General features: G+C 52.1%; 10 protein-coding genes across 10 annotated transcripts; 7 read left to right on the top strand and 3 right to left on the bottom strand.

Moving 5' to 3' along the window:
- Positions 1–395: 395 nt before the first annotated feature.
- On the top strand, positions 396–3,179 carry Z519_05143 (uncharacterized protein; the record flags this gene model as incomplete). Its single annotated transcript, XM_016762884.1, has 3 exons — positions 396–722; positions 771–1,372; positions 1,421–3,179. The coding sequence occupies 3 exons, from the start codon at positions 396–398 to the stop codon at positions 3,177–3,179; spliced, it is 2,688 nt and encodes an 895-aa protein (XP_016620497.1).
- Positions 3,180–4,359: 1,180 nt separating this feature from the next.
- Positions 4,360–6,444, top strand: Z519_05142 (uncharacterized protein; the record flags this gene model as incomplete). Its single annotated transcript, XM_016762883.1, has 8 exons — positions 4,360–4,383; positions 4,439–4,450; positions 4,499–4,639; positions 4,694–4,826; positions 4,877–4,934; positions 4,989–5,142; positions 5,197–5,292; positions 5,341–6,444. The coding sequence occupies 8 exons, from the start codon at positions 4,360–4,362 to the stop codon at positions 6,442–6,444; spliced, it is 1,722 nt and encodes a 573-aa protein (XP_016620496.1).
- A 997-nt stretch (positions 6,445–7,441) lies between these two features.
- Positions 7,442–8,581, top strand: Z519_05141 (uncharacterized protein; the record flags this gene model as incomplete). The annotated part of the gene is made up of 1 exon (XM_016762882.1): positions 7,442–8,581. The coding sequence occupies one exon, from the start codon at positions 7,442–7,444 to the stop codon at positions 8,579–8,581; it is 1,140 nt and encodes a 379-aa protein (XP_016620495.1).
- Positions 8,582–9,513: 932 nt separating this feature from the next.
- Positions 9,514–10,554, bottom strand: Z519_05140 (uncharacterized protein; the record flags this gene model as incomplete). Its single annotated transcript, XM_016762881.1, has 1 exon — positions 9,514–10,554. The coding sequence occupies one exon, from the start codon at positions 10,552–10,554 to the stop codon at positions 9,514–9,516; it is 1,041 nt and encodes a 346-aa protein (XP_016620494.1).
- A 1,008-nt stretch (positions 10,555–11,562) lies between these two features.
- Positions 11,563–13,213, top strand: Z519_05139 (uncharacterized protein; the record flags this gene model as incomplete). Its single annotated transcript, XM_016762880.1, has 2 exons — positions 11,563–12,187; positions 12,285–13,213. 2 exons carry the CDS (start codon positions 11,563–11,565, stop codon positions 13,211–13,213), a joined length of 1,554 nt encoding a protein of 517 aa, XP_016620493.1.
- Positions 13,214–14,772: 1,559 nt separating this feature from the next.
- Z519_05138 (uncharacterized protein) lies at positions 14,773–16,218 on the top strand (the record flags this gene model as incomplete). Its single annotated transcript, XM_016762879.1, has 1 exon — positions 14,773–16,218. The coding sequence occupies one exon, from the start codon at positions 14,773–14,775 to the stop codon at positions 16,216–16,218; it is 1,446 nt and encodes a 481-aa protein (XP_016620492.1).
- A 207-nt stretch (positions 16,219–16,425) lies between these two features.
- Positions 16,426–17,860, bottom strand: Z519_05137 (uncharacterized protein; the record flags this gene model as incomplete). Its single annotated transcript, XM_016762878.1, has 3 exons — positions 16,426–17,405; positions 17,461–17,645; positions 17,718–17,860. 3 exons carry the CDS (start codon positions 17,858–17,860, stop codon positions 16,426–16,428), a joined length of 1,308 nt encoding a protein of 435 aa, XP_016620491.1.
- Positions 17,861–18,339: 479 nt separating this feature from the next.
- Positions 18,340–19,356, top strand: Z519_05136 (uncharacterized protein; the record flags this gene model as incomplete). The annotated part of the gene is made up of 1 exon (XM_016762877.1): positions 18,340–19,356. One exon carries the CDS (start codon positions 18,340–18,342, stop codon positions 19,354–19,356), a length of 1,017 nt encoding a protein of 338 aa, XP_016620490.1.
- Positions 19,357–19,864: 508 nt separating this feature from the next.
- On the top strand, positions 19,865–22,393 carry Z519_05135 (uncharacterized protein; the record flags this gene model as incomplete). Its single annotated transcript, XM_016762876.1, has 1 exon — positions 19,865–22,393. One exon carries the CDS (start codon positions 19,865–19,867, stop codon positions 22,391–22,393), a length of 2,529 nt encoding a protein of 842 aa, XP_016620489.1.
- A 469-nt stretch (positions 22,394–22,862) lies between these two features.
- On the bottom strand, positions 22,863–23,615 carry Z519_05134 (uncharacterized protein; the record flags this gene model as incomplete). The annotated part of the gene is made up of 1 exon (XM_016762875.1): positions 22,863–23,615. The coding sequence occupies one exon, from the start codon at positions 23,613–23,615 to the stop codon at positions 22,863–22,865; it is 753 nt and encodes a 250-aa protein (XP_016620488.1).
- Positions 23,616–25,015: the final 1,400 nt, after the last annotated feature.

The following is a 25,015-nucleotide window of genomic DNA, read 5'->3' as shown; positions in this document are numbered from 1 at the left end:
CCGAGATTGCATGAACGGTGGGCAATCAAGCATTGGGTGTGGACAATTTGGCGGGCTAGTGCCGAACCCATAGTTTCAAAGCCCCTTGGCCCACCGCTGCTCAAACATGCCTGTGGACTGTGCTCACTGCTCGGTGCTCAGTACTCACACTTCCTCCCCTTCATCGTCCTCGACGACATTCGTTCCTTACTTCCCTGTTTCGCACTCCCCTCGCACGGTCGCTGGCAGACCTGGCGAGCAGTCTCTCTTTGTGATCTCTGCTGGATGTTGCTGCTAACCAAGTCCCAACCACCCCCGGAGACCAACCTCTCTGACCCATCCCCCGCCTCATCTGCCGCCCCTGCTATAAAATAGCAGCCGTCCCTGTACTCGGTAGTCTTCAGGACCAGCCAAGTATGGCCGACGTCGAAGCTGTCCCTCAAGTCCCATCCGCGGTGTTCCCTGAGAGTGAAGGTGACATCGAACCCGAGAATGTGCCACTTCCACGAAGCTCTATGGTCTCAGTGCGACTTTCAGATATCCCATTTGACCCTGATCTCGATATTATTGCCGAACGAGATGTCTCTCAGGAGACCTCGCTGCCTCGAAGCGGTCCGCCATCGACCCGGACCAGTCGATCCTCTTCCAACACTTCCGAGAGCTCGATGTCGTTAAATTCTGTCAACTGGGAGGGCCTTGAAAAGACGGAGGAACAAGAGCACAAAGACGAAGCCACCGATGAAGTGAGGCCGTCAGTCCTGTGGTTATAAATGCGGCTAACGCGAAGATAGTCCACAACATTGTTACTGGCGCGTTTGGAAAAAGAGAACGCAGCGCTAGCTACTAATCCTAAGGCTGGCATCACAACGACTTCGCGCCCACGCAAAAACACCCGGCCCCCTTCAATACAACAGTTAAAAAGAATGGTGGATGGTCCCCAGCGCCAGTCTTTGAGATATTCGCTATTACCTGCTCCTCCAATGACCGAACTGGAATTCTGGGCGGCATTGGTTCAAGACTACACTCAGACAGCCCAGCGACTGCCCACCCTAACCTCCAACAAGATTCGAGGAGGCGTTCCACCACCTCTCCGAGGGGTTGTCTGGCCTAGTATCGCTCAAGCTCACGACGGCTTTCTCCATTCAGAATACCAGAGACTCTCCAATGAGCCGAGTCCTTACGATGGTTTGATCGGAAAGGATGTGGGTAGGAGCTTTCCAAATGTCGACATGTTTCGCGAGAAAGATGGTGACGGGCAAAGAATGCTCGGCAAAGTCTTGAAAGCGTTCTCACTTTATGACAGCAAAATTGGATATTGTCAAGGTCTCGGGTTCGTTGTCGGACCACTCCTGATGCATATGAGTGAACCAGAAGCATTTTGCATCCTTGTTAGGTCCGTCTATTATTTCCCTTCCGCAGAAGAATGCTGACTTGGGTGCAGGCTTATGGAAAATTATGATCTTCGTTCATGTTATTTGCCAGACTTGTCAGGGTTGCATCTTCGAATATACCAGTTCCAACAGCTTCTAATACGACACTTACCAGCCTTAGCGGCTCATCTTGAGGAGTTAAAGATCGAACCGCTTTACGTATCACAATGGTTTTTGTCATTTTTCGCCGTCACTTGTCCACTTCCTATGCTACTCAGGATTTACGACGTCATACTCTCGGAAGGTGCAACAGAGACGCTGATGAGGGTTGCCCTGTCACTGATGCAGCGAAATCAGAAAAAGCTGCTTGCCTACACGGAATTTGAGGATGCCATGCAGTTTCTGCTCTCGAGGAGTCTATGGGATACCTACGCACAACATGCAGACGATTTGGTGTCGGACTTCGTATCCCTGACTGGGTTGGTGAGCCAAGAGTCTCTTCAGTCGCTGGAGGCAAATTTCAGGCACTCGCAGAATTTAACAGCGGCTCCCTCGCTGAAGAGTGCGGTGTCTTCTTTCTTGGGCAGATTCTGGGCAGGCTCGTCACATACGCCTTCCAGGTCTCAAAATTTGAGTCTCATGATTCCAGGAAACAACAAGTCGGTCCGAAAATCATCTTCTGGTCAAAGTTTAACCTCAACACTGAACTCGCTAGAAACAACAAACACAGAGGCTAGTACAGTTGGTACAGAACTCTCAGATGAAGGACCACCAAAAGCCACTGTATCTGCTGCCACTAGCCTCCATTCAGCAATTATCCCAACCCCTGATTCGAGTAACCGGAATCTCCATAACCAGATCGAAGATCTACTCACGGAACTGTCAAAAGTCCAACGACAGCATGTCGAGCTTGCTCAAGAGCTTCAGAGAGAGCGTGAAGAACGAGAAGAAGATCGGCAGCTTGCACGAAGAGTGTTGGAGCGTCTACGACAACAGACCACAGATATTAGAGAAATAGCAGGGGTAGACGGCTCCGAGGCTACAGACGAAGATATGGAGCTGGATATTCTCATGGCCCAAGCTGAATGTCAACTGTGTCGAGACGGCTCAAGGCGGCTTTCCGTAGCGCAATCCAAACACCAGCTTCGTGATGAGGTATCGGAGTGGAAGGAGAAGCATGATGCTGAGGTGACCAAGTGTCGGGACCTGATGAGACAGCTTGATGAGCGAGAAGCAGAACAGCACAGCCTCAAAGAGCAGTTGCGAGATGCTCGAGCCAGGATTCAGGATGCACATCGCGACAGGCAACGCTTAGAAAGGACAGTTACCGAGTTGCGCTCACGCAACAACTCGGTGCCGGATTCACCTGCTGACCTCTACACTCCCATCACCGAATTCCCAGACTTGAAGTTGCCTCCTCCTAAATCTGGACTTCGAGAGTTAAGATTAGGTAGGCCGGAAACGACTCGATCAAGCAGCGTCGGACCGTATTCGAAACGCTCAAGCAGCCTCAACACTCAAGCCGTCCTTGCCACAGAAAACCACGAGCCCATTTCCAACGATGCCCTGCTATTGGAGCTAGTGAATGCTAAGACAGCCGAGGCAGTGGCACGACAGGAGCTGGAGGAGACCAAAGGAAAACTAGACGCTTTGCGTAAGATTTTGGGCGGAGCGACATCCTCTCCTACAGCACGAGGCAGCACAACTGAGTCACCAACGATGTCTGCTCCAACTCCAAGTCAAGCGACAAAGGAACCTCCCAAATCTACTCACGCGGCTACGGCAAGCACGGGAGGATTTTTCAGTGGATGGGGAAAGCGAGGCACTTGACAACGAGCATACCCTTCTTCTACGTACTCATTTAATTGACGATCTAGACAGCCATTTGAATCATTATCGATGACCTCCTGCACACTTCTTCCAATTTTTTTCTGCAATTCTAGGCCTATAAGGCCTAGACCCTCATGTATCAACTCTTCGCCTCGGGGATTACAGGAGCCTCGAGCTTCGACACTTCCCGCTGGTACCTTCCTACATTGAGACGGTAAGTACAGTACAATACAAGGACGGAGTAGATTATCAGCAGATCTCTCTCCGCAGAACCCTCTGCCGACCAAGGAGGAAATCGGGAATGTACCCTGCCTGCCACACGCCTGAAGAGAAAAAGCAAACGCGAGCTGCAAGAGTCAACTGGATTATGACAAGACTAGTTGTCTGTTCGCCCACTTCCGAAGCTGCTAAACGTCTTGGGCTTCGAACGCTGTGGACTGAATGGAAGCTAATTCACGCCTCTGCCGATGAAGTTCCTGCGTTTGAATACGATGACGGAAATATCCCGCCTTTTGGTGTATTTCCCAACTCTAAAGCCTCACCAGCGTTTCTAATCGGTGAGGTCCCTTTCCCGGCAGGCTGGACGCTTCCGACCACTCCAGCCCCCGTGGCGGGAACCCCGAGCTTCCTTCGAGCCTAGCGGCGATACGAGCCTTGCGCTACAGAACGTGGAGATTGACATGGGGTCCCCAGACTCGTCAAAGAGAACTATGGAGCCTCGCACGATCCTCTCCAATGACCAGCGCCATCCTCAAGCCGATTAACCAAGCCGAAGGAGACGATGATAAACTCTCCATCCATTCAGGAGTTTCTCCCGGGCGTACGGGTCCGACCTTTGGGAGCGATCGTTGATTTGGTAGGCTACTCAGCTACTACAGAGTGACCAGCTCGATAGATTCTATGTCTCCGCAGGATTGCTTCCACGCCAGGAGACGGCTCCCGAGGAATTTCTCGCCAAAGCGTGCTATCGGTTCTGGCCTTCCGATGCAGGATTCCAATGTGATGACGAGGCCTTCTCCTCATCAAGTCACCGTGACGCTCGCAGATATATGAGCGAGACCCGCCGCTGCAAGGCTAGTGTCGAGTGCCAGCTTTCTAGGCTTGCAACTCTCTCAGAGATTGATATCAAAACCGAGAGGGAAATTTTGATTGTGTGCCGCCACCGCGTCTTTCCCACAAGATGGAGATGAACTATGATGAGAATGTATTTCCACATCCTCCGTATTTCATGATCATGTGCTGACATTCACGCCCTGTAGACGCTCCACCAGGTGAATGATGATCATCCTGTCTGAAACACTTCTCTAATCGGTGCGCAGTTGGAGGAGGAGCTTCATACTCGCATCTATCCCGGCACCGAGATTATGAGCGATGTTGGATCTCATCATTTCGTCAAGTCATCCGATAAGTCTCATCGAGTTCTGGTGCCTCAACCGTCGGCGGACAAGCATGATCCTCTTGTGAGCAAACTACTAGGCCAACTCAGGTGGTTGATGCTTCTAACAGCTTTCTAGAATTGGAACCGCTTCTGGAAGTTCTCCAGTGTCTCAATGGTAATTGTCGTGACTTTCGCCCAAGGATTTGGTCCTTTGGCCCTTGCACCCATGTTTCCGAATCTGATCGAAGCGTTCGACACGGATCTCGCAGGTATTGGTCGAACTACCCATTTCACTGTTTCTGTCTCACCCATTGTGCAGGAGCCGTCCAGTTCACGGGTGTTTGTATCCTCGTCCTGGGTTTCAGCAATTTCCTCTGGTGGGCTAATGCAATCTAACACCTCAATTTCCGTTCTGTTGCTGATTTATACAGGGTGCCCATCCAAACGGCTTTTGGTCGTCGACCTGTCCTTATTTTTTCCACCCTGATCTGCCTCGTTTCAAACATCTGGAGAGCCGTGGCCAAGGATTATCGCAGCTTCATGGGAGCTTGCATCCTAAACGGCATAGGTGCCGGACCAGCAGAGGTATGCAAGAAACAACAGTCATTCGAATTTATATCGTGTCTAAGTCAGAGACAGACTTCTGCACCCACAGTCATTGCCGATGTGTTGTTTCTTCACGAACGAGGCGCATACAATACTCTTTATTTTACTGTCTATTTCGGCAGCCTAATGGTAGGGAAGCCTCCCTCGACATGAAGACTCTTGCTCACGCATCTCTAGGTTGGACCGATCATCTCAGGCTCGATGGCGCAATACTCTACATGGCAGAACTTTTGGTGGCTAAACGTGGCCCTTCACTCAGCTGTCCTCATCGCGCTATTTTTCCTCTTTCCAGAAACCAAATGGCATCGCCAACACCCGAAGGAAATGATGGCGCAGCAGCAGAAGCAAGACTCTTTCGACGAGAAGATAACCTCTGAAGCCGTCGAAGATCCAGAGAAGAATGGCGTGACCGTGGAACCCACTATTGTTGATTTGACAGCCGCCGCAACGGCTGAACGCGACCCATACCTCCACAGAGGGACACCGTCCAAGAAACAGTTTATGCTGTGGCAAAATAACGCCCATCCATTCCAGGCCATCCTCTTGGATCTTTGGATTCCCTGGAAACTTCATCTCTACCCTATTATCGAATTCTCCGCGTTTGTCGTGTCTTGGTCAGCGTCATCATTCTTGACAATCAACTTGACACAGTCTCAAAACTTTGCCGCGCCTCCGTACAACTTCTCACCACAGAGCGTCGGATATACAAACTTTGCCATCCTTGTCGGGGCATTGATAGGCCTGCTTACCAACGGGCCGCTTAGCGACTGGATTGCAGCAAAGGCGACGAAGAGAAACAGGGGCATTCGAGAGCCCGAGATGAGATTGCCAGCTATGATCCCTTACGTGATTGTCATGCTCATCAACAACTTTGTCGTGGCCTTTGGATATGAATACAAGTGGGATTGGCGAGTAAGCTTAGTGTTCAGCCTCGACCTTGATGTCAGGGCGGCTAATTCTCTCCAGATTATTGTCATAATTGGCTACACATGTGCTGGCATTCAAGTTGCCGCCATCCCTGCCATCGCCTCGACCTACAGCGTCGACTCCTACAAACCGGTTGCAGGTTCCATCTTCGTCGCCATCACAGTCAACAAGAATGTCTGGGGATACGGCTTGGGCAAGTTTATCACGCCATGGATCATCCGCGATGGATACCTCCCCCCGATCATGTTGAATATGTCTCTGATCTTCTTGTGGTGCTCTTTTGGGATCTTGTTTTACTTCTACGGGAAGACTTTCAGGAAGTGGACTAGGAACAGTTCGGTCCACAACATGTGAGTCAACAAAACTCAGAGCCGTGTTAGGGCCACCACGATATACATATAGGTTGGTCAGGCCCGTACAGAGAACAGGGCTTTGAATGGAGGTGGTGAAAATGAGAGAGCTTCCATATGGAAATCGCGGTCACCAGGGCCAAACTTCTATCTCTGTCATTTATCACTTACAAGCCCTCTCCCTTCTACTGCACTTGCAGCAGACATTGCCACCCACAGAAATGAAAACACAAACCGTTGACTTCGTAGTTGAACTCCCGTCCTGGCATTGCCGCCTTGGTATCTGTCATATCAGGCTGCCAAAAAAAGAAAAAGAAAAAGAAAAAAAGAAACCGAGACGAGTGAGAAAATTCCGCGAAGAAAATTCTCTTTGGTTTTTTTTTCACATTCGGTTGCTTCGATGAATCAAGCTGCTCCCGCCTACATTGCTTTGTTGATTGTCCCAAGATCCTGTCGCTCCAGAGCTCCTACGCATTTTAGAAAGAACTATAATCAGTCGAATCAGAGAGTTCCAGAACAGAGCTCGAAGGTTTCGACGGTCCTCGGATATTCATTTCTGGCTGCGACTAAGGGAGATGATTGATGGATGGTACATAGGCAGGTTTTCAAAGACTGTGGACAAGCCTTTCCCTCCTAAGACAATGTTAGCAGTTTGAATGTCGACAGAACTCGTCGACGGCAATATGGATCGGAGTAACTTATTTCATTATTATCCCTATTTGTGGAGACATGGTTCTGGCAGTAAAAGGAGGTGAGGTACAGGAGGAGGCACATAGCGAGCGCGGCTTCCTCGACCGATGACTTGGCTCTTGACATTGAACAAGGCGGTCGACCAAGCTAATTACACGCTCAGACCGAGAAGCCTCGATCTTCACTTGGTCCTTTCACTCACCAGCGCGGGAACAAAATGTCCCGTCAAGTTCTCCTCCACCATCCCACGATCCTTCGACTTGTACCTCAGGCTCTTCATACGCTTCTCGGCAGGATTTCGTGCTTTAGTTATGGAGTATCCACTACGAGAGCAGCTGCTGACGGACCAGAACGATCCTCTTCCTCGCGCAAGCCCTCCATTACTTCCGTGGGAAGAAGCCATGCTTCAAGACAGCAACTCTTGGGCCCAGTCCTTCTCCAACTTGAGATACGGTATCGTCCCCGCGAAGAAGCCCGAGGAGGTCATGGCCTATCAGGGGTTTGCGGAGCATCAGTTAGAATGTGATCCTGAGATGACAAGACGCTATCGGATTTGTCTGGAGGAGCGAAAGGCGCAGTACATCCAGCAGAAGTTGGAGGAGAAGAGGGCAGAAATCGAAAGGCAAAGAAGAGAAGCTGAACGAAAAGCGATGCGGCAATATTCAAGACAAAGAATGGCTCTCCACCAACAGCACCTAGCCTTCTACACCAAACAATACCCTCGATATGAGCAACTGTGGCGTCGCGCAGGACTCTTGGACGACGTAGACGTCGCGGTTGCTGTGGCAAGAGAAGACCTCAACGAAACGGACCCTCAGCAGCTTCTGACCTTGGACGAGAGCATAATGAGCTCGCCGACTTATCGCTTCGTGTCTGAGCACGATGTTGTCGACGGGTCTGATGCTGATGTCCGGAACTTCGCCAGGGCTTATGGTGGTAGCGCAGAGGAAGCCGAAGAACATCTCCAAGTTGTGTCTGGAACTGTCAGGACCCGGAGTCACAGAAAACTTCAAAATGCATCTCAGTCGCCACGCCACAAGACAAACTGGCCAAGGCAGCATTCTTCAGAGCTACCTCAAACCCCTTCCACCGCATTCACTCCCACCGCATCACTTGGTGAAGCCGATCTCGACCGAGACATGATCGAAGATACGCGACTCACAACGCCGTGGGAACCACCAGCTAGGGTGCAAGACGAACCGACTCCTCCCTATCATCCGGATGACGAGATGTTGTTGAATGAATGCCGCGGGCTAACACCACAGCCTGTACAGTCGCCAACGTTGTCCGACTTAATTGGCAGTGAGACACCTTCTGAAAAAGGAGATGACGATTCTGATGGAGACGGGGATTTTGATCCGAGGAGTTCGTTTTCACAGCCTCCGACACACCGCAACGTGAAGGGATTTGGGCAAAGAAATCGAAGGGTGAGTCGAAGGACGAGACGCTAAGCCACGGTTGATACGGCTTGGTTTGAGGATGCAGCGAGGAACGTCTGTTGACCAAGGTCGAGGAATATGTTCTGAGCTGCGAGCCTGGGGGATGAAGGAGGGTCCATGTATGTTACAGCATCGATAAGTTGAGATGGAAGAGTTTTGTAATGTAGCTGACTGAGTCGACGAAGGATCAACTGTGGCGGAATGCCCGAGGAAGACATGATCATGATCACGGTTCAATTACAACCACCGCTGTTTGAGCATCAGAGCTGCGAGCATGGGCAGGACAATACCGAATAGAGGCATAGTGAGAGGGATCCCTGAGGGATAGGGACATGAACCCACGCGAGAAATTATCAGAAGCTGTAAATCAGAGCCTATCCCGATCAATGAGAGCAACACCAACAACAGAAACAACGACAATGATGATGGTCTTGCGCGACGAAGCTGGTAAGGAACGTGGGCTATGTAATACCTCAAGTGCTCGGATTCGCGGCGACTCGAGGAAGGGTATATTGTCGCGATATTGGCGATATTGGCGCGACTTGCCGATTCCTGTTAGGTAGCTTCTGGACAGCTCGGCCTCGGTCAATCGGGCGGTCCGATCTGGGTCATATCGCGCGGGCGTGGCTGCAAACGAAAAGGAGCAGTCTATGTGAGATGTCTCTCTGCGGTGATCCCTGGGTTTGGGGACTGGAGGCTTAGAGCCGTGTAGGATGTCACAGCGTCCTCACTGATGCGAAGCCCATAGGGTGTTGGCTGCCATTACCAGGGGTAGAGGAGGAAATGACCACTTTTTAACGTCTAGAGAATTGCTCTCGAAGCATCGATGCTCGACTGAGCTGAGCGATTAGGCCGCAGGCTTTTGTTCTTCGGTCGAAACAACCAAGTGAACATTGGCTCAAGCTGAAGCCGAACCAAGAGCCTTGCAGCACTTCCATTGAGCGTCAATCTTCGTCTTCCTCGTCACTATCGGGGAAATCCAAATCAAGTTTTCTCTTCTGCTGGGGTGGCTTCGGAGGCTTCAAGGCTTGCGCTTGACTCGTTGAAGGATGTCCTCCAGTCGCGGTAGCATCGTGATTCTTCTCTCCATCGACGGTCGAGGCCCTCCTCAATTCTGGATTTATCAATTCATCCGTTTCCGCCATCTTCTCACCCGTGCCTGTATCCTCTGCGATGTCCTCACTCTCCCTGACCAGCCTCTCCACCTCCTTCTCCAATGCCTCTTGCACAGCTTTGTCCTCATCTTCTCCTACGCCTCCATCCCCCCCACGCTGCTGCCTTTGCCGCTCGAGAAACAGCTGGAGCTGGCCCAAGGCACCGACGCGCAAACTAGCGGCATCAGGGAAGGACATGCCCATCTGCGCGCGTTGAAGGGCAATGGTGTTGTTTATGCGCATGAGTTCTGCCGTTGTTTCGGCCGTGCGATTTTCATCTCTGCCCCCCTCTGTTCTCTCAGCTGCGGTTTCACCCGTGGCCGAGGGTTCCACTCCATTTAGAGCTGCAGTTGGAGATGGTCGTTCCTTGTTAGTTTTTGCGGCGATCTTCCTCCGTAGCGATTCAGCTTCGGCTTCCCTCGCTGCGATAGTGTTGTGTTTGCCTATCCTGGCAGCGAAAGTGAGGAGGGTGTGGTAATCGACTTCAGCAACTTGCGAGTTCCCATCTTCGCCTTCGTCGTCCGAATCGGAGTCGAGGATCGACGGGTTGATTTGGCCGATTTCCTGCTTGAACGAAACACACTTTCGAATCGTGTCCTTTAATTGGCCTTGTAATGTAGCGACTTCAGCACGGAGGTCAAGTATGCGTGCATAGTTGTGTTGATGACGCTGCAGCAGAGAGAGAGCAGAGGAAAGTTCGTCGTCATCGGCGATGAGGTCTTTGGCGAGTTGCGGGGCATTGGCGAAGGTATTGGTTTGGGTAAAGGACGTGACTAGGGCATTGAGGTGAGTCTCGATCGAGTTCAAGGGCCGAAGAACGAGTGACTCCATGATGGCTGTGCGGGAGGACGCCGTAGTGTGATTCAGGTCGTCATCAGGAATGATGGCAAGGACTAGGCACAGAATTAGGATGTCCAGATGCGTGGTGATGGCTGCAATGCAACATTTTCGGTCAGAGGCGCGGGCGGAACAGGGCCGAGGCGAGGGACACGACGGTTGCGAAGGAAGCTTCGGCCTTGGCACACGCGTGACTTTCCGTCGACGTCCCATCACCATGGACCTGGGATCAACTACACACCCACCAGCATCACTAGACGCATCTCTGGCTCAATCAGCATCTCACACGCCTTCTCTCTGCTACACTCTGATCCCTCTAGCACGCACATGCTGATCCCCGTAATACTATCATCCCATCAACCCAAGTTCGACCGATCCCGTCGACGGCCCCGCATCTTCGAGCTGCTCGCGTTCGCCCTTCATCGAACTGCCGACGGCAGCGTGCAACCTGCATGCAGTAGTAGATTCTGCACGGTCACGGTCAAATCATCTTCCACATGTCATATCAATCGAGGTCTCCCAAAACTTCTCATTTGCGGTGGCTTACATGGAAATAAATGCGCAGCTTTTGTTTGGCCCATATGGGTAATCTTCGCATCATCCCTGCTTGACAGCTAACTCGATCCAGTGATGATGCCCTGACAGGATGGCCAGGGAGGATGCCACGTATCTCAACTATTGAACCCTTTGGTCCGATCAAGATACCCTACAGGACATTCCAATGGCAGGACCCAGAACGCATGAATTAACGGCCAACCGCATTCTATATCCCTGGTGGGATCACCCTTGGGGAAACTGCATGCATGGAGAGGCCCTTGGATGCTGGTGATAGGTGGGCAGTGGTCTCACATGTTTTCAACTCGGTTGTGTCTGAGGAGATCAAGGGGACTTCAAGGCACTGGCTTGCATTCGTTCAGCGCCTATTCGTCTCTCTCCTCTTCATGTCACCCTCCCTTACGCTGTGACTTGCGTTGTGTAGCAGTCTGACATTGAACCAAGAAGATGTTGTTGTCACCTCTCTTGTCCAAGGACAATGTTGTCTTCGGGCTTCAAATCCTTTTTCCAAGCATCGTTGTTTATATCCTGGGCTACGCCATCTATAATCGCTATTTCCACCCATTGAGGGATATACCTGGACCGTTTTGGGCCTCAGTTACCAGTCTCTGGTACTTTAGAGCCGTGCGAAATGGTCGAGGACAAGACTACCAACTGCCCATCCACAAGAAATATGGCACCATGGTCCGGCTTGCTCCGAACCAGGTTCAAATCTCGGACGCTTCTGCAATCGAGACAATCTACGGTCCGAAGTATGAGTTTACCAAGGGCGACTTTTACAACAATTTCCTCACCCATATTTCCAAGCGAAAGGACAGCTTCGCTGAACGGGACGAGGCCGCTCACACCTGGCGACGACGCACAGTAGCGCATTTGTACACTCAGGCCGCTGTTCTGGAATACGAGCCCTGTGTCGACAGGGTCATCGCTCTCTTCCGCAAGCAGATGGATCATTTTGCCGAGACGGGAGAGGTCTTCGATGTCTCAGTTTGGATTCGCAAGTACACCTTTGATATTATTGGGGAGATCTTTTACGGTCGCGAAGGTGGCTTTGGGTTCATCAGAGATAACAGTAAGTCCCTGTCTCGTTGAAAGACTGTTTCATTTTCGGGGGGGGGCGTGGCATTAGAGCTGGATAATATCAGTCCAGCGTTAACGGATACCTTCAGTCGACTATAACAACTGGTGCCATTTGATGGACGTCATGCCTAACCCAGCCGCTGCATTGAACAATCTCCCGTGGGGTTTCCGGAATCTATACTTCTTGTCCCAGATGATCTATCCAGCAACTCGCGCTGGAGCGAAGGGATTCTTTACCGTTATTGACCAATCCCATGCGGCCGTGAAGCAACGCCTGGACGACATGGCGGCGGGGAGACCATATAATAGAAACGATGTCCTCAGCAAACTCATCGATATTGCGAATGACCCGAAGAACGACTTTGGCATTCTCGACGTCACCACGGAAATCTGGGCGATGATCTGGGCGGGCTCCGACACCACGTACATCGCACTGACCTCGATTTTCTACTACCTGCATAAAAATCCGTACACTCTGGCCAAACTCCGCACTGAAATCGAAGAGGCTTTTACAAACGGCACGCTGAAATACCCCATCCGCTACAACGATGCTATCAAACTACCCTACCTCCATGCGGTCGTCCGCGAAGCAATGCGCATGCACGGCTCGCTAGGCACGGGCCTGCCTCGCGTTGTACCTTACCCCGGCGTGGAGATCTGCGGACGCTTCTTCCCGGGCGGCACGACGGTGCTGATGAACGCGAACGCCGTGCATTTCGACACGTCTGTCTTCGGCGCCGACGCCGAACAGTTCATCCCCGAGCGCTGGTTCCGGGACGGCGAGAAGGCGGCGGCGAACATGGAGAGGCACATGATGCACTTCGGGTACGGCAAGAGGATCTGCATCGGAAAACACATCACCACCACCGAGATGTACAAACTGTTGCCGGCCGTCTTGCGGGATTTCGAATTCGAGATGCACATGGACGGCAAGGAGTGGACCGTTTGGCAGGGCTGGTTCCACCAGCAGAAGGACGTCATGGTCACCGTCAGGAGGAGGCACGGAGATCAGGTGTGAGAGCTTGAGCCGCGTGAGTTACCTACATACATAGGTATGTTCAAGCGGACATGTCGAGTCGATCAGATCAAAGGGGTTGGGTGTAAAGCAATTTGAGAGGTAGCACCCAAGTTAGTTAGTTTCCCACAATGTAATTAATGTGCTTGATCTTCTTGCGCGGTAGAGTCTTTGCTGCCTGGAATGTTATCTACCCGTGTCCGTTGTGGAACCCAGAAATAGTCCACAACCACTCTCTATAGTCTTTTGGATCTCAACGTCTGCTCTTGCTGCTTCCTGATCCTCTTCCTCTGCTACGGTCGTCCAAAGCAATCTCCACTTGACGCTTCTGTTGAATTTTCTCACCCTCGCCAAATAAGAAGTGCATCGACGATGTATTGTTCCCAGAGCCCCCCCGAGCCCGAGCCTGGCTTTCATCAAACAAAGCCGGAGCAAATCGCGGAAACTCTTGTCCGAGCAGCAAGAACTCGCACTGAGTCTCGCTGGAAGAGAGCAGATGTAGAAAATCCCAACACATTGTCATACTCACTGCCGCCACCGAAAGCTGTCTTTGCGCTTCTTCTTGTTGTCGCTGGTGCTGGACGTATTATTCGCCTACAACTACTACTCCGTACAGAGTATAGCATTCTCGCTTCACGACCAATGGGACATTGATGTACCGGGACGCCTTCCGTGGCTGTGCACCCTGTTCGAAGGATTCCAGTTCAAGTACACACGTTTGTGACTTTTCAGCTCCGACTGTTTCTTAAGCTGCTGCTCCGCCTGTTATTAGTCAGTGGATCCTTCTCCAGAGCTACATCTACAAAAACGCCAGCTCCTGCCCTCTCGTTTGGCTTGTTTCTCTTAGAAATTCTTAGGACGTATCAAACTAGGATCCTCATTTCCACGGGACAGAACCTCCTCCGAACAGCATTGTTGTCATCGTTTATGCTGCAAAAACGTCGAGATACTTTCGACTTCTCTCAACCTCGAGCTAGCCCACGATGGAATCTCATCCTGCCGGGCGCGTAAGGCGACTTCTAAGGCGTCGGCGTGTTCGCACTAGACCTATGGTGACTCCAGAAGCTGGCAACTCTATCGCCGCCTCCATAAAGCCAAACTACGAAAGGCCAGCCGTTCGTCCTTGCTTACATTGTGTTATGTCGAATGACCGAGTAAGGTTCTGGCCTGAGCAGAGATTTGCGGTGATGAGCTAACTCTGCAAGTGCGACGGCGACGAACCTTGCGGAGCCTGCAGATCTGATGAAAATTCGAAAGTTTGGCCATGTATCAGAACATATGGAGATCCTGCTTCATATCACCTAGACGGGTGTTTCTTCTGTGCCGATGCAAAGCAGTACAGCCATTCTGCATTGTGTCTCCATATGCACCACTCTCACTCGTCGCAAGATCAGAAATGGATATTCGATGCGAGTAGATGGGCCTTCAAATATGGTAAGGTGAAATGCGAAGATTGCGAGAGAGGTGTCTCATATGAAAGCCCCCTTCTGGCTGCTGTGCATGCTTATGTGGAGCATGTGAGAGCATTGGCATCAATACCCCAATATTTTCCGATTTTCAACATGAAGCATTTGTCATCCTTCCTTTTCCTGGGTATGCCTCAGAGGGCGAAGTTAGAGACTCAGAATCAAACTCCTCGGGTACAGAATGAGCAAACGGTCGCAAATGAAGATGAACCGTGTTCAAAAAGCGGGTTGGAAGGAGACACCGCCATCCGAGCTCCTCCTAGAGATTCCAAGCAGAGCATTTCTTCAACATTTTGCTCATTCGAGGGCCTGTCCGGTCGAAAACTAGCAATAACTTCGGGCTCCACCTTTTCCGACCCAGACACTCGCCGTTGGGAACCCCAAGATGGGATGACCTGTAGCATCAATGACAACGACAGGCAGCAGCGAGGATCTCTCAACCGCACCAGCTCGGCTTCGGTCCGCTCCTTCACCGCTGCGACGCGATCGCCGCTGACGGAAGCGCCTGAAGGCACCCTAACTGCCACACCTGTGAAACAAGGCCTTGATGGCTTCTTTTCGCCGTCCTTGCCTCCAGGTAATGAGAGTGATCAGGACGACCTCGTCGGTTTCTCCAGCCATATGGAAGCAAACCAAGCCATCAGGAACCGCGACCCAGTGAATGCTGATACAGAATTCACCACGACCACCTCATCACTGTCCCAAGAGATGGACATATTTTCCTCCGGCGAGGAGTCGTTCGTGTTCAATTCTCAATCCCCACCATGCATCGACCCCGAAAGTGAACGAGAGATTGAAAACCTGGCTTCAGGAGTTGCACAAGACTTGATGCAAGGGTTCGTTTCTGCGAGCCGAGAGATGAAACTATGCACCCCTCCGACCCCGCAAGGATCATCGACAAGCTCCAGTTGTGGGGAGCAGGTTGCGGTAGGGTCTCGCCCGTCAACTGAACAGGCGACCGGGACAGCTCGATCGTCCGAAAAGAAGAAACGGCGTGCACATGACAATAAAGACCAGCCAAGAAGACCACGGAGACCACGCATCGAGAGTCCGATCCCGGATGATGTTGCGTCAGATGGTCTTCTTGCCTGTCCTTATGCCAAATACGACCCAAACAGATATTCAGAAATGAACCAGAATTTGCATGAAAAAGCATATCGCCGATGCCGAAGTGTATGTCTGACAAACATTCCCCGCTTGAAGCAGCACCTGTACAGAGTCCATCGACGACCTGAATATTACTGTTCATCCTGCTATACTGAATTCGAGTCGGAAAACGAATGCGGTGTCCACGCTCGGGCCAGGCCTGCCTGCACTTTGAGGGATTGCCCCTTTCAAGAGAAGATGACCCACGAACAATACAAAGCAGTCAAGCGAAGGAAAATGCGCAGGGAAGCCACGTCCGTGTGGTTCGGAATTTTCGACATCCTCTTCCCTGGTGCAAAGCGTCCCCATACTCCCTATGTGGATTGCGCAAATCCCCCGGCCACAATGCAGAGTGTCCGAGATTATAACACCTTCCTCGAGAACCATCTACCCTAGAGGCTCTCCGAAAGGATGGGCGGCCCGCTTTTCGGCGGTGATCCTATGATGTTCCAGTGGCTCGTAAATATGGCTCTCGAGGAGACTTTGCCGACTGTTCTGCGAGAGTTGCAGGACTCATACCAAATGCCAAGGTCGGCGGGGTGCACCGAAGATGATTCCAGTTGATTCAATGGGGCATGATGCCTTCTGCCAGCTGAAGGTCATTCATAGCTTCCGGAAGTAGTGCGAAAGTGTGTTTTTCTGCGGACTCTTTTCGACGGTCTTGACTTTCTTTGCTCTCGGCTCAACCGCATCATCAGTCTTCAGCGGCTTTTCACCAATCCTCAACAAGGCCATCAACTCTTCGAAAGCGTCGGCAGGCACAGCCCCACCGCTCGCTTCTTTATGACCTCTGGCAAAACTCTCTCCGAGCCTAGCTCTCAGGCCGTCGGACGAGAGATCTGCAGCAGCTTTCAAGCTCTCAATGATGTTGACGGGGGGGTCCCTCGACCTTGCGCATCGGGCGATACGACAGGAGAAGTTCACCATCCCAGGGAGGTAACCCGAATTGGCGCAAAGGACTATTTCTAAGGCCTTTGAGTGGAGATATCCGGCCCACCGAGTGGCAATGACCGGATGGACCTGCGCCGGTGTGTTGATCCGCAGGACAGCAATTCGTCCATCCGGGCTGAATTTTGGAGGAGTATGCGTGTTTAACTCGACCTCTGCATTTATCTCTGCACGGGCGCTCTGAAGTCGGCCATTGCTTAACAAGTCTTTGGGGTCTTTTGATCGGAGAAGAGCAGTCCATGCAGTGATAACATCATATTTGGCGGTTCGCCTGGGTGCGTTGACGAGCGAAGTTGCATCATTGATGGATTTCTTGGTGAATGCTTTGAATGTTTCTTTCATGTCAGGAAATGGCGGAGACCACTTCAGGGTGTTTCCAAGGTCGCCATGAGTGCCGATACAGGCAAGGTAGGCACAGGATGAGGCAATGTCCGGGGCAAGCGCCCTGCAGATCTCGTAAGTGAGAAGGGACGATGTTGAAACCGGGGGATAATGGCAGGCAGAGACCACCTGAGCGCCTTCTGGAAAGTGGTCACTCAAATGGTGGTCGATGATCAAAGATTTCGTGGACTGTGAATCGACAACGGGTGGCGCTGCTATAGATCCTTGGTCGAGGACGACAACATACGCCGGGCCTCGATTGATTGTTAGAATATGCATTCAATCAATTGGATGCTAGCCCTCAACTACCTTTGGCGGCCATGGCTTCCCGCTCTGGCTGACTATGGATTGTGGAACCCTTTTGAATCAGATGGACGTCGATCAAGGATGGCTCGAGGCCGAGACTCGTCAGCGTCCGATATAGGATGACGCCCGATGAGAGGCCGTCGGCGTCTTTGTCTGGTACAATCAGTGCTTTCTTGCCACTTGCGGCGCTGTTCAAGTTAGCATTGCTGTCCACGAGTTCGAGGGCCGGACGAGGGCAAATCGAAAAGGGCCGGTCACACCATTCCTTTATGAATGCTCTAGCATCCTCCATAGCGGCCGCCGGAGCAGGCCAGATGGGTTTCCCCGTATCATCACGCCGTGGCTCAACATCACAGTAATCTGGGAGTTTAGGGCGAGCTTTGGCAGTGGCGGATCGCTTCATTCCTCGCCGGCCATCGAATGGTGACAGGCCGGGAGCGTTACGAAGGAAGTAATTCAAACGCAGTGAGAGCGGTGCAGATGCTTGACGAAAGGCTTGACTCAGCCTGAGACTCGAGGTCCAGCAACGGACTGTGTTTGATGGCATCCAGTAGCAGTGAGAGTTGCGAGAATGGTCAGACGACCACGACTCATGACGCTTTCTAAAATGATGGGTTGTCTGACAGGCCATTTTACGCCACGTGCTCCGTTGAAAGGCGACGAAGGCTCCAGATCGACGTGTCTGACAATCCGAGAAGTGCGGCAAGGGAATGAGTCAGCAGGCCAAGGCAACCTCGTTCTTTATCTGCTTCGGCCGTCCTCCTCGTCCTCCGCATCTCCGTTCACCCCCCTCCTCACACTCGGTAGAGAGAGTTTATATGATGCGAAGGGCTATGAGCGCCTCGGGCGTTTTGTTTGTGTGTATCTTCTGAATCCTTCTCCATGGCATCCGTCAGCTTTGTATCCTTTCTGCTCTTTCTCTTCTGCCTGGGTGGCTACTCAGTTCCTGCCCACCTCCGCGCCGAGTATCGATCACCACGCTCCTACGCCGCGATTGGGGACTCCTACGCTTCGGGAGCTGGAGCGGGCACACCCGGATGGCCACCATATGCGGATTTCCGGTGTGGCCGTTACTCTGATGCATATCCCATCCAAGTCGCCAACCACTCTATGATCAACATCGAAAAGTCCAGATTCAAGCACCTTGCATGTGGCGGTTTGACCAGCACCGTCATCCTGCGAGACCAGGTCCCTTATATTGGCGACTCGGACCTTGTTACCCTGACGGCCAGCGGGAACGATGTCAACTTTTTTGTGGTTTTGAATGAGTGCGTCTATCATTGGCAGCCGTCGATTGGCTGTGAAGCCCAGCTTGTCAAGGCCCGAGAAATCATCGAGACATCGGCGCTTCAAAATCTAGAGAACATCATCTCCGGGGCCGTCCAGAATTTGAAACCCGGCGCGCTTCTGATCGTTACCGGCTATGCTAGGTTTTTCAATGAGGACACGGACTATTGCGACACTGCCACCTTCAGTCAAACCAGGCCATTGGACTACCTGACCAAATCCAAGAGAAGGGCACTCAACCAGCTGGTGATGATGTTGAACGATGTGATCAAAGCGACGACAGAGCTTCATGGCGCTGTTTATCTGGATATTGATGGTGCCTTCGATGGCCATCGATTTTGCGAACCCGGGGTCGAGGAACCACAGATTGACAGGAGCGACACTTGGTTCTTCAACATGCCTCCGCCCAAGGCTGCAGAGTCCCTTGTTGGCTCTACATCTCAAAAACCTTTGGGTGGTGAAGAGGGTATGCCTGATCCTCAAGTCGTTCCCGAATGGCCGGAAATGAAAAAGTGGAGGGTCTTCCATCCTACTGGTCCTGGACATCATGGCATCTCGGAGGTGGTTGTGAGGGAGATTGTCCGCCGTTCGAGCCCTGTTCGCCCTGAATAAGGCCGCCGACTGTCAGAAGCATGAGGAGGATGTGGGGGATAATGCGGCTTTTGTTGAGTCTGTGAGCGTTTTGTAAGGATACGCGCGTGTCTGTACTTGGAGCGAATCTGGGATTTTTGTACAATTTTGAAGCATTATTTTGTCTCGTCTACTCTGTACTTCTGATAGTAGCTGATCTGTCCATCTGTGTGATGCGAGCCTTGGTGGGTCTGGGCTGCGGCCGGAACCCAGCGAGTGGGATGACGTTTGTTAGCAACAAACTCTGGGACGCGTCTTTTACACGCGACGGGTCTAATCGCTTCCGTGCCATAACTAACATACTCACCTCGAGCATAATCCTTACGACGCAGTCACAGAGACAAACGGACGACAGAATTAGGGCATCCCTGGACGCAATACACTTCCCAGAGACAACCTTCTCCATAATGTGCTCCTAATTCTTCATCGTAATGCCCTGCAACACCACGGTCAAACAGCCACCAGTATTGCTCGCGACTCCAATCCCGCCATGTACCTCCCGCGCCCGTTGATCTCACACCTCTATACAAACCTCATCCGCTCTTACCATCCACTCTCTCCTCCCGTCCTGCTCCTGGTTGCTCTCGAACCTGATTCATTATGCGCGTGCCGCATCATAACAGCGCTGCTCAAGCGCGACTACATCCCTCACAAGATACAGCCGGTCTCGGGATATGCCGACCTGTCCAAGGCCGGCGAAGAACTGGTGCGGCCCATGAAAACTACAGAAGGCGGTAGTGGTGGCCTCGTCATCTGCCTCGGTGTTGGAGGACTAGTGGACCTAGGGGCTCTTCTAGGTTTAGAGGACGAAGAGTCGAGTGAGACAATGTGCGGAGTGGAAGTGTGGGTGCTGGATGCCAGAAGACCGTACAATCTAGACAATGTCTTTGGCGGGCAACCGATTGAAGCAGCTTTGGGTGACATTACCAACGAAGCGAGACCACGCACTCGGGGAGTGGAGAAAGGATGCATCCAAAAATCCTATAAGTCCGGCAAGGGTGGCATAATAGTCTTTGACGATGGAGACATTGCTGGCGACCTGGAGACAGAAAGAAACGCGTACTGTGCGCTAGCAGAAATGCCTCAAGTCGATCAAGGTGAAAGCGATTGTGACGAGGAAAGGGAAGCAGAGGAAGGAGCCCAAGACAGCTCGTCATCCAGGAAACGGAAGTCCTGGTCCGATCGCGATAACGAAGATGGAGACAGCGAAGGAGACGAAGAAAGACCGCGTCAACGGCGGAGGAGCAACTCAGGATCTTCTATCGGGTCCCCGCGAAGCCGTAGTCCTTCGTCCTCTCAACCAGTGTCACCAGCGTCCAAAGCACAGTCACCGAAACCACAGACAGCAATACAGCTACGCAGACGACTGCGAAAGTTACGGGAAGAACATGAATCGGTACTCAGGCAATACAGCAGTTTAGGTACTTCTTACTCTGAGCCAGTCTCCACTCTGGCGTACTCTCTGGCGTCGGACCTGGGGCGTGAAGACAATGACATCCTGTGGCTTGCTATCATCGGCGTCACCTCGCTCGAGTTGTCTGGCCACACATCTACCGGTCTCGGGACAAGTGTGTCAAGGGAAATGGCCCTCCCACATGAGCAGCACAGAGGGTGGCGGACGACACGGTCTTCTCAAACATATGCTCTACTCCGCGACGAGGTCAGACGCCTGAATCCTCCACCAGCAGATCAGTCACCTGCAATATCACCCGGTACTGGTGGCACAAGTTCACCCAGCGACACCTCCATCCGACTGACACCGGATCCCCGATTTCTTCTTCTAAGGCATTGGTCTCTATATGATAGCATGCTGCATTCCCCTTATCTTGCCTCTCGATTGCATATCTGGAACGAATCCGGTATCAAGCGACTGCACAAACTCCTTGCCAAGATGGGTGTGTCTTTGACTCAATGCAAACAAACTTATACACACATGGACATGGATCTCAAGAAAACGCTCCGTGACCGCCTTCTGAAGTATGCTGGCATGTATGGCCTCGACGGCCTTGTCCCGTCTGCGTCGGGCCGAGCAGCCTACGAACAAGAAGGATGGGGTTTCATCCGCTCCTGGGGCTGGAAAGCCCAACTCTCGGCCATGGACGTGGGCGTCATACTGGGAGCAATACTTGACATCGGCATAAATAACATCTCACCTGTCTCAACCATATCGTCCTCGTCCACATCGTATGCAACTTCCTCACAGCAAACAAGCACCTCTGATGACATTCCCGAGCGCTCGGAAACACTGCTTCCACGCTTCTTCGCCGCTTATGATGCCCTCGCACCAAACCATCCCACACATCTCCTCACGGCCATCCCGGCAGCGCAACATCTTCTGCGCTCAATTCTTCGCACCGGCTCTTCCTTGCTGATGAAACACCAGATCCGCCATTTACGTGCTTTTCGTATGGGCGTCGTCAAAGAAGGACCAGATCTGGCCCTTTTTGCAAACAGTCCGGGAGCGTTAGTAAAGTTAGCGTTATGGGTCGGCGAGGCAATTGCGGTGAGTGAACGAGATAAAGGTGGCACAGAACCACCAACGCCGTTGGTTCTTGCAGCGTTGGATGAGGCGAGAGGTACGTACATTGTTGTGGGCACCGGTGGAGGAATTGGCGGTGGAGAAGATATCGAAACTAGGAAGGAGAAGGAGGAACGAAGGAAAAAGAGAGAGGAGGAAAGGGAGAAGAAGAGGAAGATCAGAGAGGAGAAGCGAGCCGCCCGAAAGACACAAAGGGAATTATTGGGCGAAGACTCTGATGCCGAGGAGGAAGATACAGAATCCGAATCAGAGCCTGATTCGGAGTCGGACGACGACCAAGAAGACGAAGCAGAACAAGAGAGGAGACGCAAGCGAGGTTATGGCCACAATCGGTTTGGGATTGCTTTTCAAGAGGTTGTCGAGGAGACGAACGCGCGGGTCAGAATTGATTCCTTTGATCACTCTATAGTAGAGGTGAAGAAGGAGGACCTCGCTGGGTTTCTGGAGGGTCTGAGTCTGAAGGCGGTTGTTGGACGATGATCTGGTCTCTGTGAGAGCGGGGCCGGAGAGATATGGGGATGGGGATGGATATTCGGACGATTAAGATGATGGTGGCCGTTGAGAGAGTACATTGAAAGCAAGCAGGGTGCACCTTGTGTTTGGGCTTTCTTTATTCATTGGAAGGTGTGCGAAGTTTGATGGCTCATGTTACGACTGTGAACCAAGGATGAAAGCTGATGAATTTGGGCAAAAAGGCTTTCTGGGCGTGAAATGGAACGGTTGATGCCCAGATGCGTTTGTATGCCCATCGTGTGTTTATTGAATTTCTCGCTGCATGGCGATGCGGGTCGGAACAAGATACATACATAACATACTCGGCGTCTGACGGATACAATCTGTTTAGGTTGCGAAAGAAACATCCTGACTGCCCCTTGAATGTGGTATATTCTTTCGCTTGGTCGACGGTGTTTTGTCCACCCGACGATGCTCCTCACCATCTCGTCTAACCCTAGATGGCCTCCGTCGACTGGCCCAGCAGGTCCGTCACAGTCCCAACACTCCAGCCTCGTCTCTTCAGCCCTGACAAGACAACCCTCAACATGGGCGCCGTCCACTTTCTATCATGAATGACGATGGTTGCGCCTGGTGTCATGCTACCAAGGATATGCCAGGCGTTCAACTTGGCCCACGGAATCTGCGCGTCCCAGGGATAAATGCTTCCTAGGACGAGCTTATACTTTAGATACGGTTGCTCCAGGAGGGAGAGCATTCCTGCGTTGAAGAAGCCGCTCCCAGGACGGAAATACCTGGGCGGCTTCACAGCAGAGGAAAGATCCAGATCCAGGACTGAGGCGTAGATGTCTTCGATCTGTCTCTCCACGGCTTGGATCTGTCGCGCGAGCTCTTCAGGCGGGATGCGTACGGACGGTTCATCGTGCATGGCGTGGTTTGCCAGTTCATGACCATCCATGACTAATTCTCTCAGGATCTCCTCGCGGCCGGGGATGCGTGACCCGATAACGAAGAATGTGGCCTTGACACCGTGCGCCTTGAGCACTCGCTGAATTTCTAGAGTGTAAGGAGAAGGCCCATCGTCGATGGTCAGGGCCACGATCTTTTCATCTGTTGGGACGTAGAATAGGATGCTGGGGTAGCGGGCTTGAAGCCAGCAGATTAGCCATTTTGGTGGTTTGTAGAGGATGGAGATCAGTGACGAGATTGCGAGACTAAAGAGAATCACGGTGATGAAGACGGCCGTCATGAAGGGAGTAGAGAAAGACGTTCCGAGTCAGGGGCTATTTATATCGCTACTCCTGGGAGATATGGTTACTATATAGGTGGGTGAATGATTGGGAGAGAAGCTGAAGGGCCATGACGTTGGCAAGGCTGAATGTTGCCCTACAAGTAAGTGTATTCAGCACGGACACGCCCCAAAGGGGAAACTTCTCCATCTAAGGAAAAAAACTGGTTCTACCCATCATAGCAAGGCTCATAGCAAGGCTGCCAGGGCAAACCTTACTAACTTCATTTTTGGCATGTCCTTCGTATTCGGCACAGGTACCGAATGATAAAGGCCACGTTCTATTTCGCACAAGCCCCGATCTACCTGTCCTGCAAGCTTCCTGTATTCCTCGAGCTCTGCATCGAAGCGCCAAAGGGGCAAAGCTCTGGAAAGGAGTTGTCCCTCCCCGAGTGGTCAGCGACGGTTGGCTTGCCATGGGTAGACAAGGAGCGGCGCTCAAGTCAACCCATACTCATACATAGCGACACCACAGAATCCATAACCATCTCATTTATCCTCTTTGTCAGCTATTGTCTTTTTCGCCGACAGCGACCCCGAAATTGCGCGTTCTCGCCAAAATTAAAAGGAAGTGAGACAAGAGACCGAGTGAGGAAGGTCGCTGAGCATGCGGCGAAAATCCTGATGGAAAAGGGAGATTTGCCCTGCCTAGCACATTGGCATCGGCTGGGCAAGCTAAGTATTCCCCCTCCCCTTTGAATCATTCCTTTCCTTCCTTCCGGCAAGACGCCTTACTAAGTTCCGTGCTCGCTGCATCTTGCAGACGAACGCATGGCACCGAGGCACCCGCGCTCGGTACGAGGAGCTCCATATATACGAGGGAAGGATTCGGGCGGTTCGTCGTCCTCAGTAGACTTCACTCTACTTTATGATTTGGGCTTGGCTTTGGCTTGGTTTGGCTGGTCATTAGGCGTTCCAACGCCTGCTTGGGCGCCACCGAGCTGCACGGCGCTGCGCCGGCGAGAAATCCTCCAGTCTTCTGTCGACACCATCGACGGTCCCTTGCAGGAAAAGACACTAGCTCACAGGCTGAAACACTGCTAGGAAGGACGTTTTGGGGCGTTTTTGCCAGGGACATCTCACAACATGCCCTCAACAACTATCCCTCCTGCATGAGTGCTTCCTCACGGCACATCTTGTTTATCCAGATCCCTGCCTCTTGGCCCCATTTCTCCACCATCTATCCCATCGGCATGCTCTTTCCGGAGGCAGATTCGTCTTAGAGGCCCCTCTTTTCTGGTCCCTCCCATGACAAAGTCTGGACAGGGTAAGCGGGCATCAGACCCATGTTATTGTACCGAGCATCTGCCGCCCTTCCAACCACGCAAGCATTGTCTTGCGTCTCACTGTCTCCTGAAGCA

The sequence above is a fragment of the Cladophialophora bantiana genome (assembly GCF_000835475.1).
Source record: "Cladophialophora bantiana CBS 173.52 unplaced genomic scaffold supercont1.7, whole genome shotgun sequence".
In the NCBI taxonomy this organism is placed as follows: Eukaryota; Fungi; Ascomycota; class Eurotiomycetes; order Chaetothyriales; family Herpotrichiellaceae; genus Cladophialophora; species Cladophialophora bantiana.
Note: the sequence above shows the minus strand (reverse complement) of the source record. Positions and strands in the feature narration are given on the sequence as shown.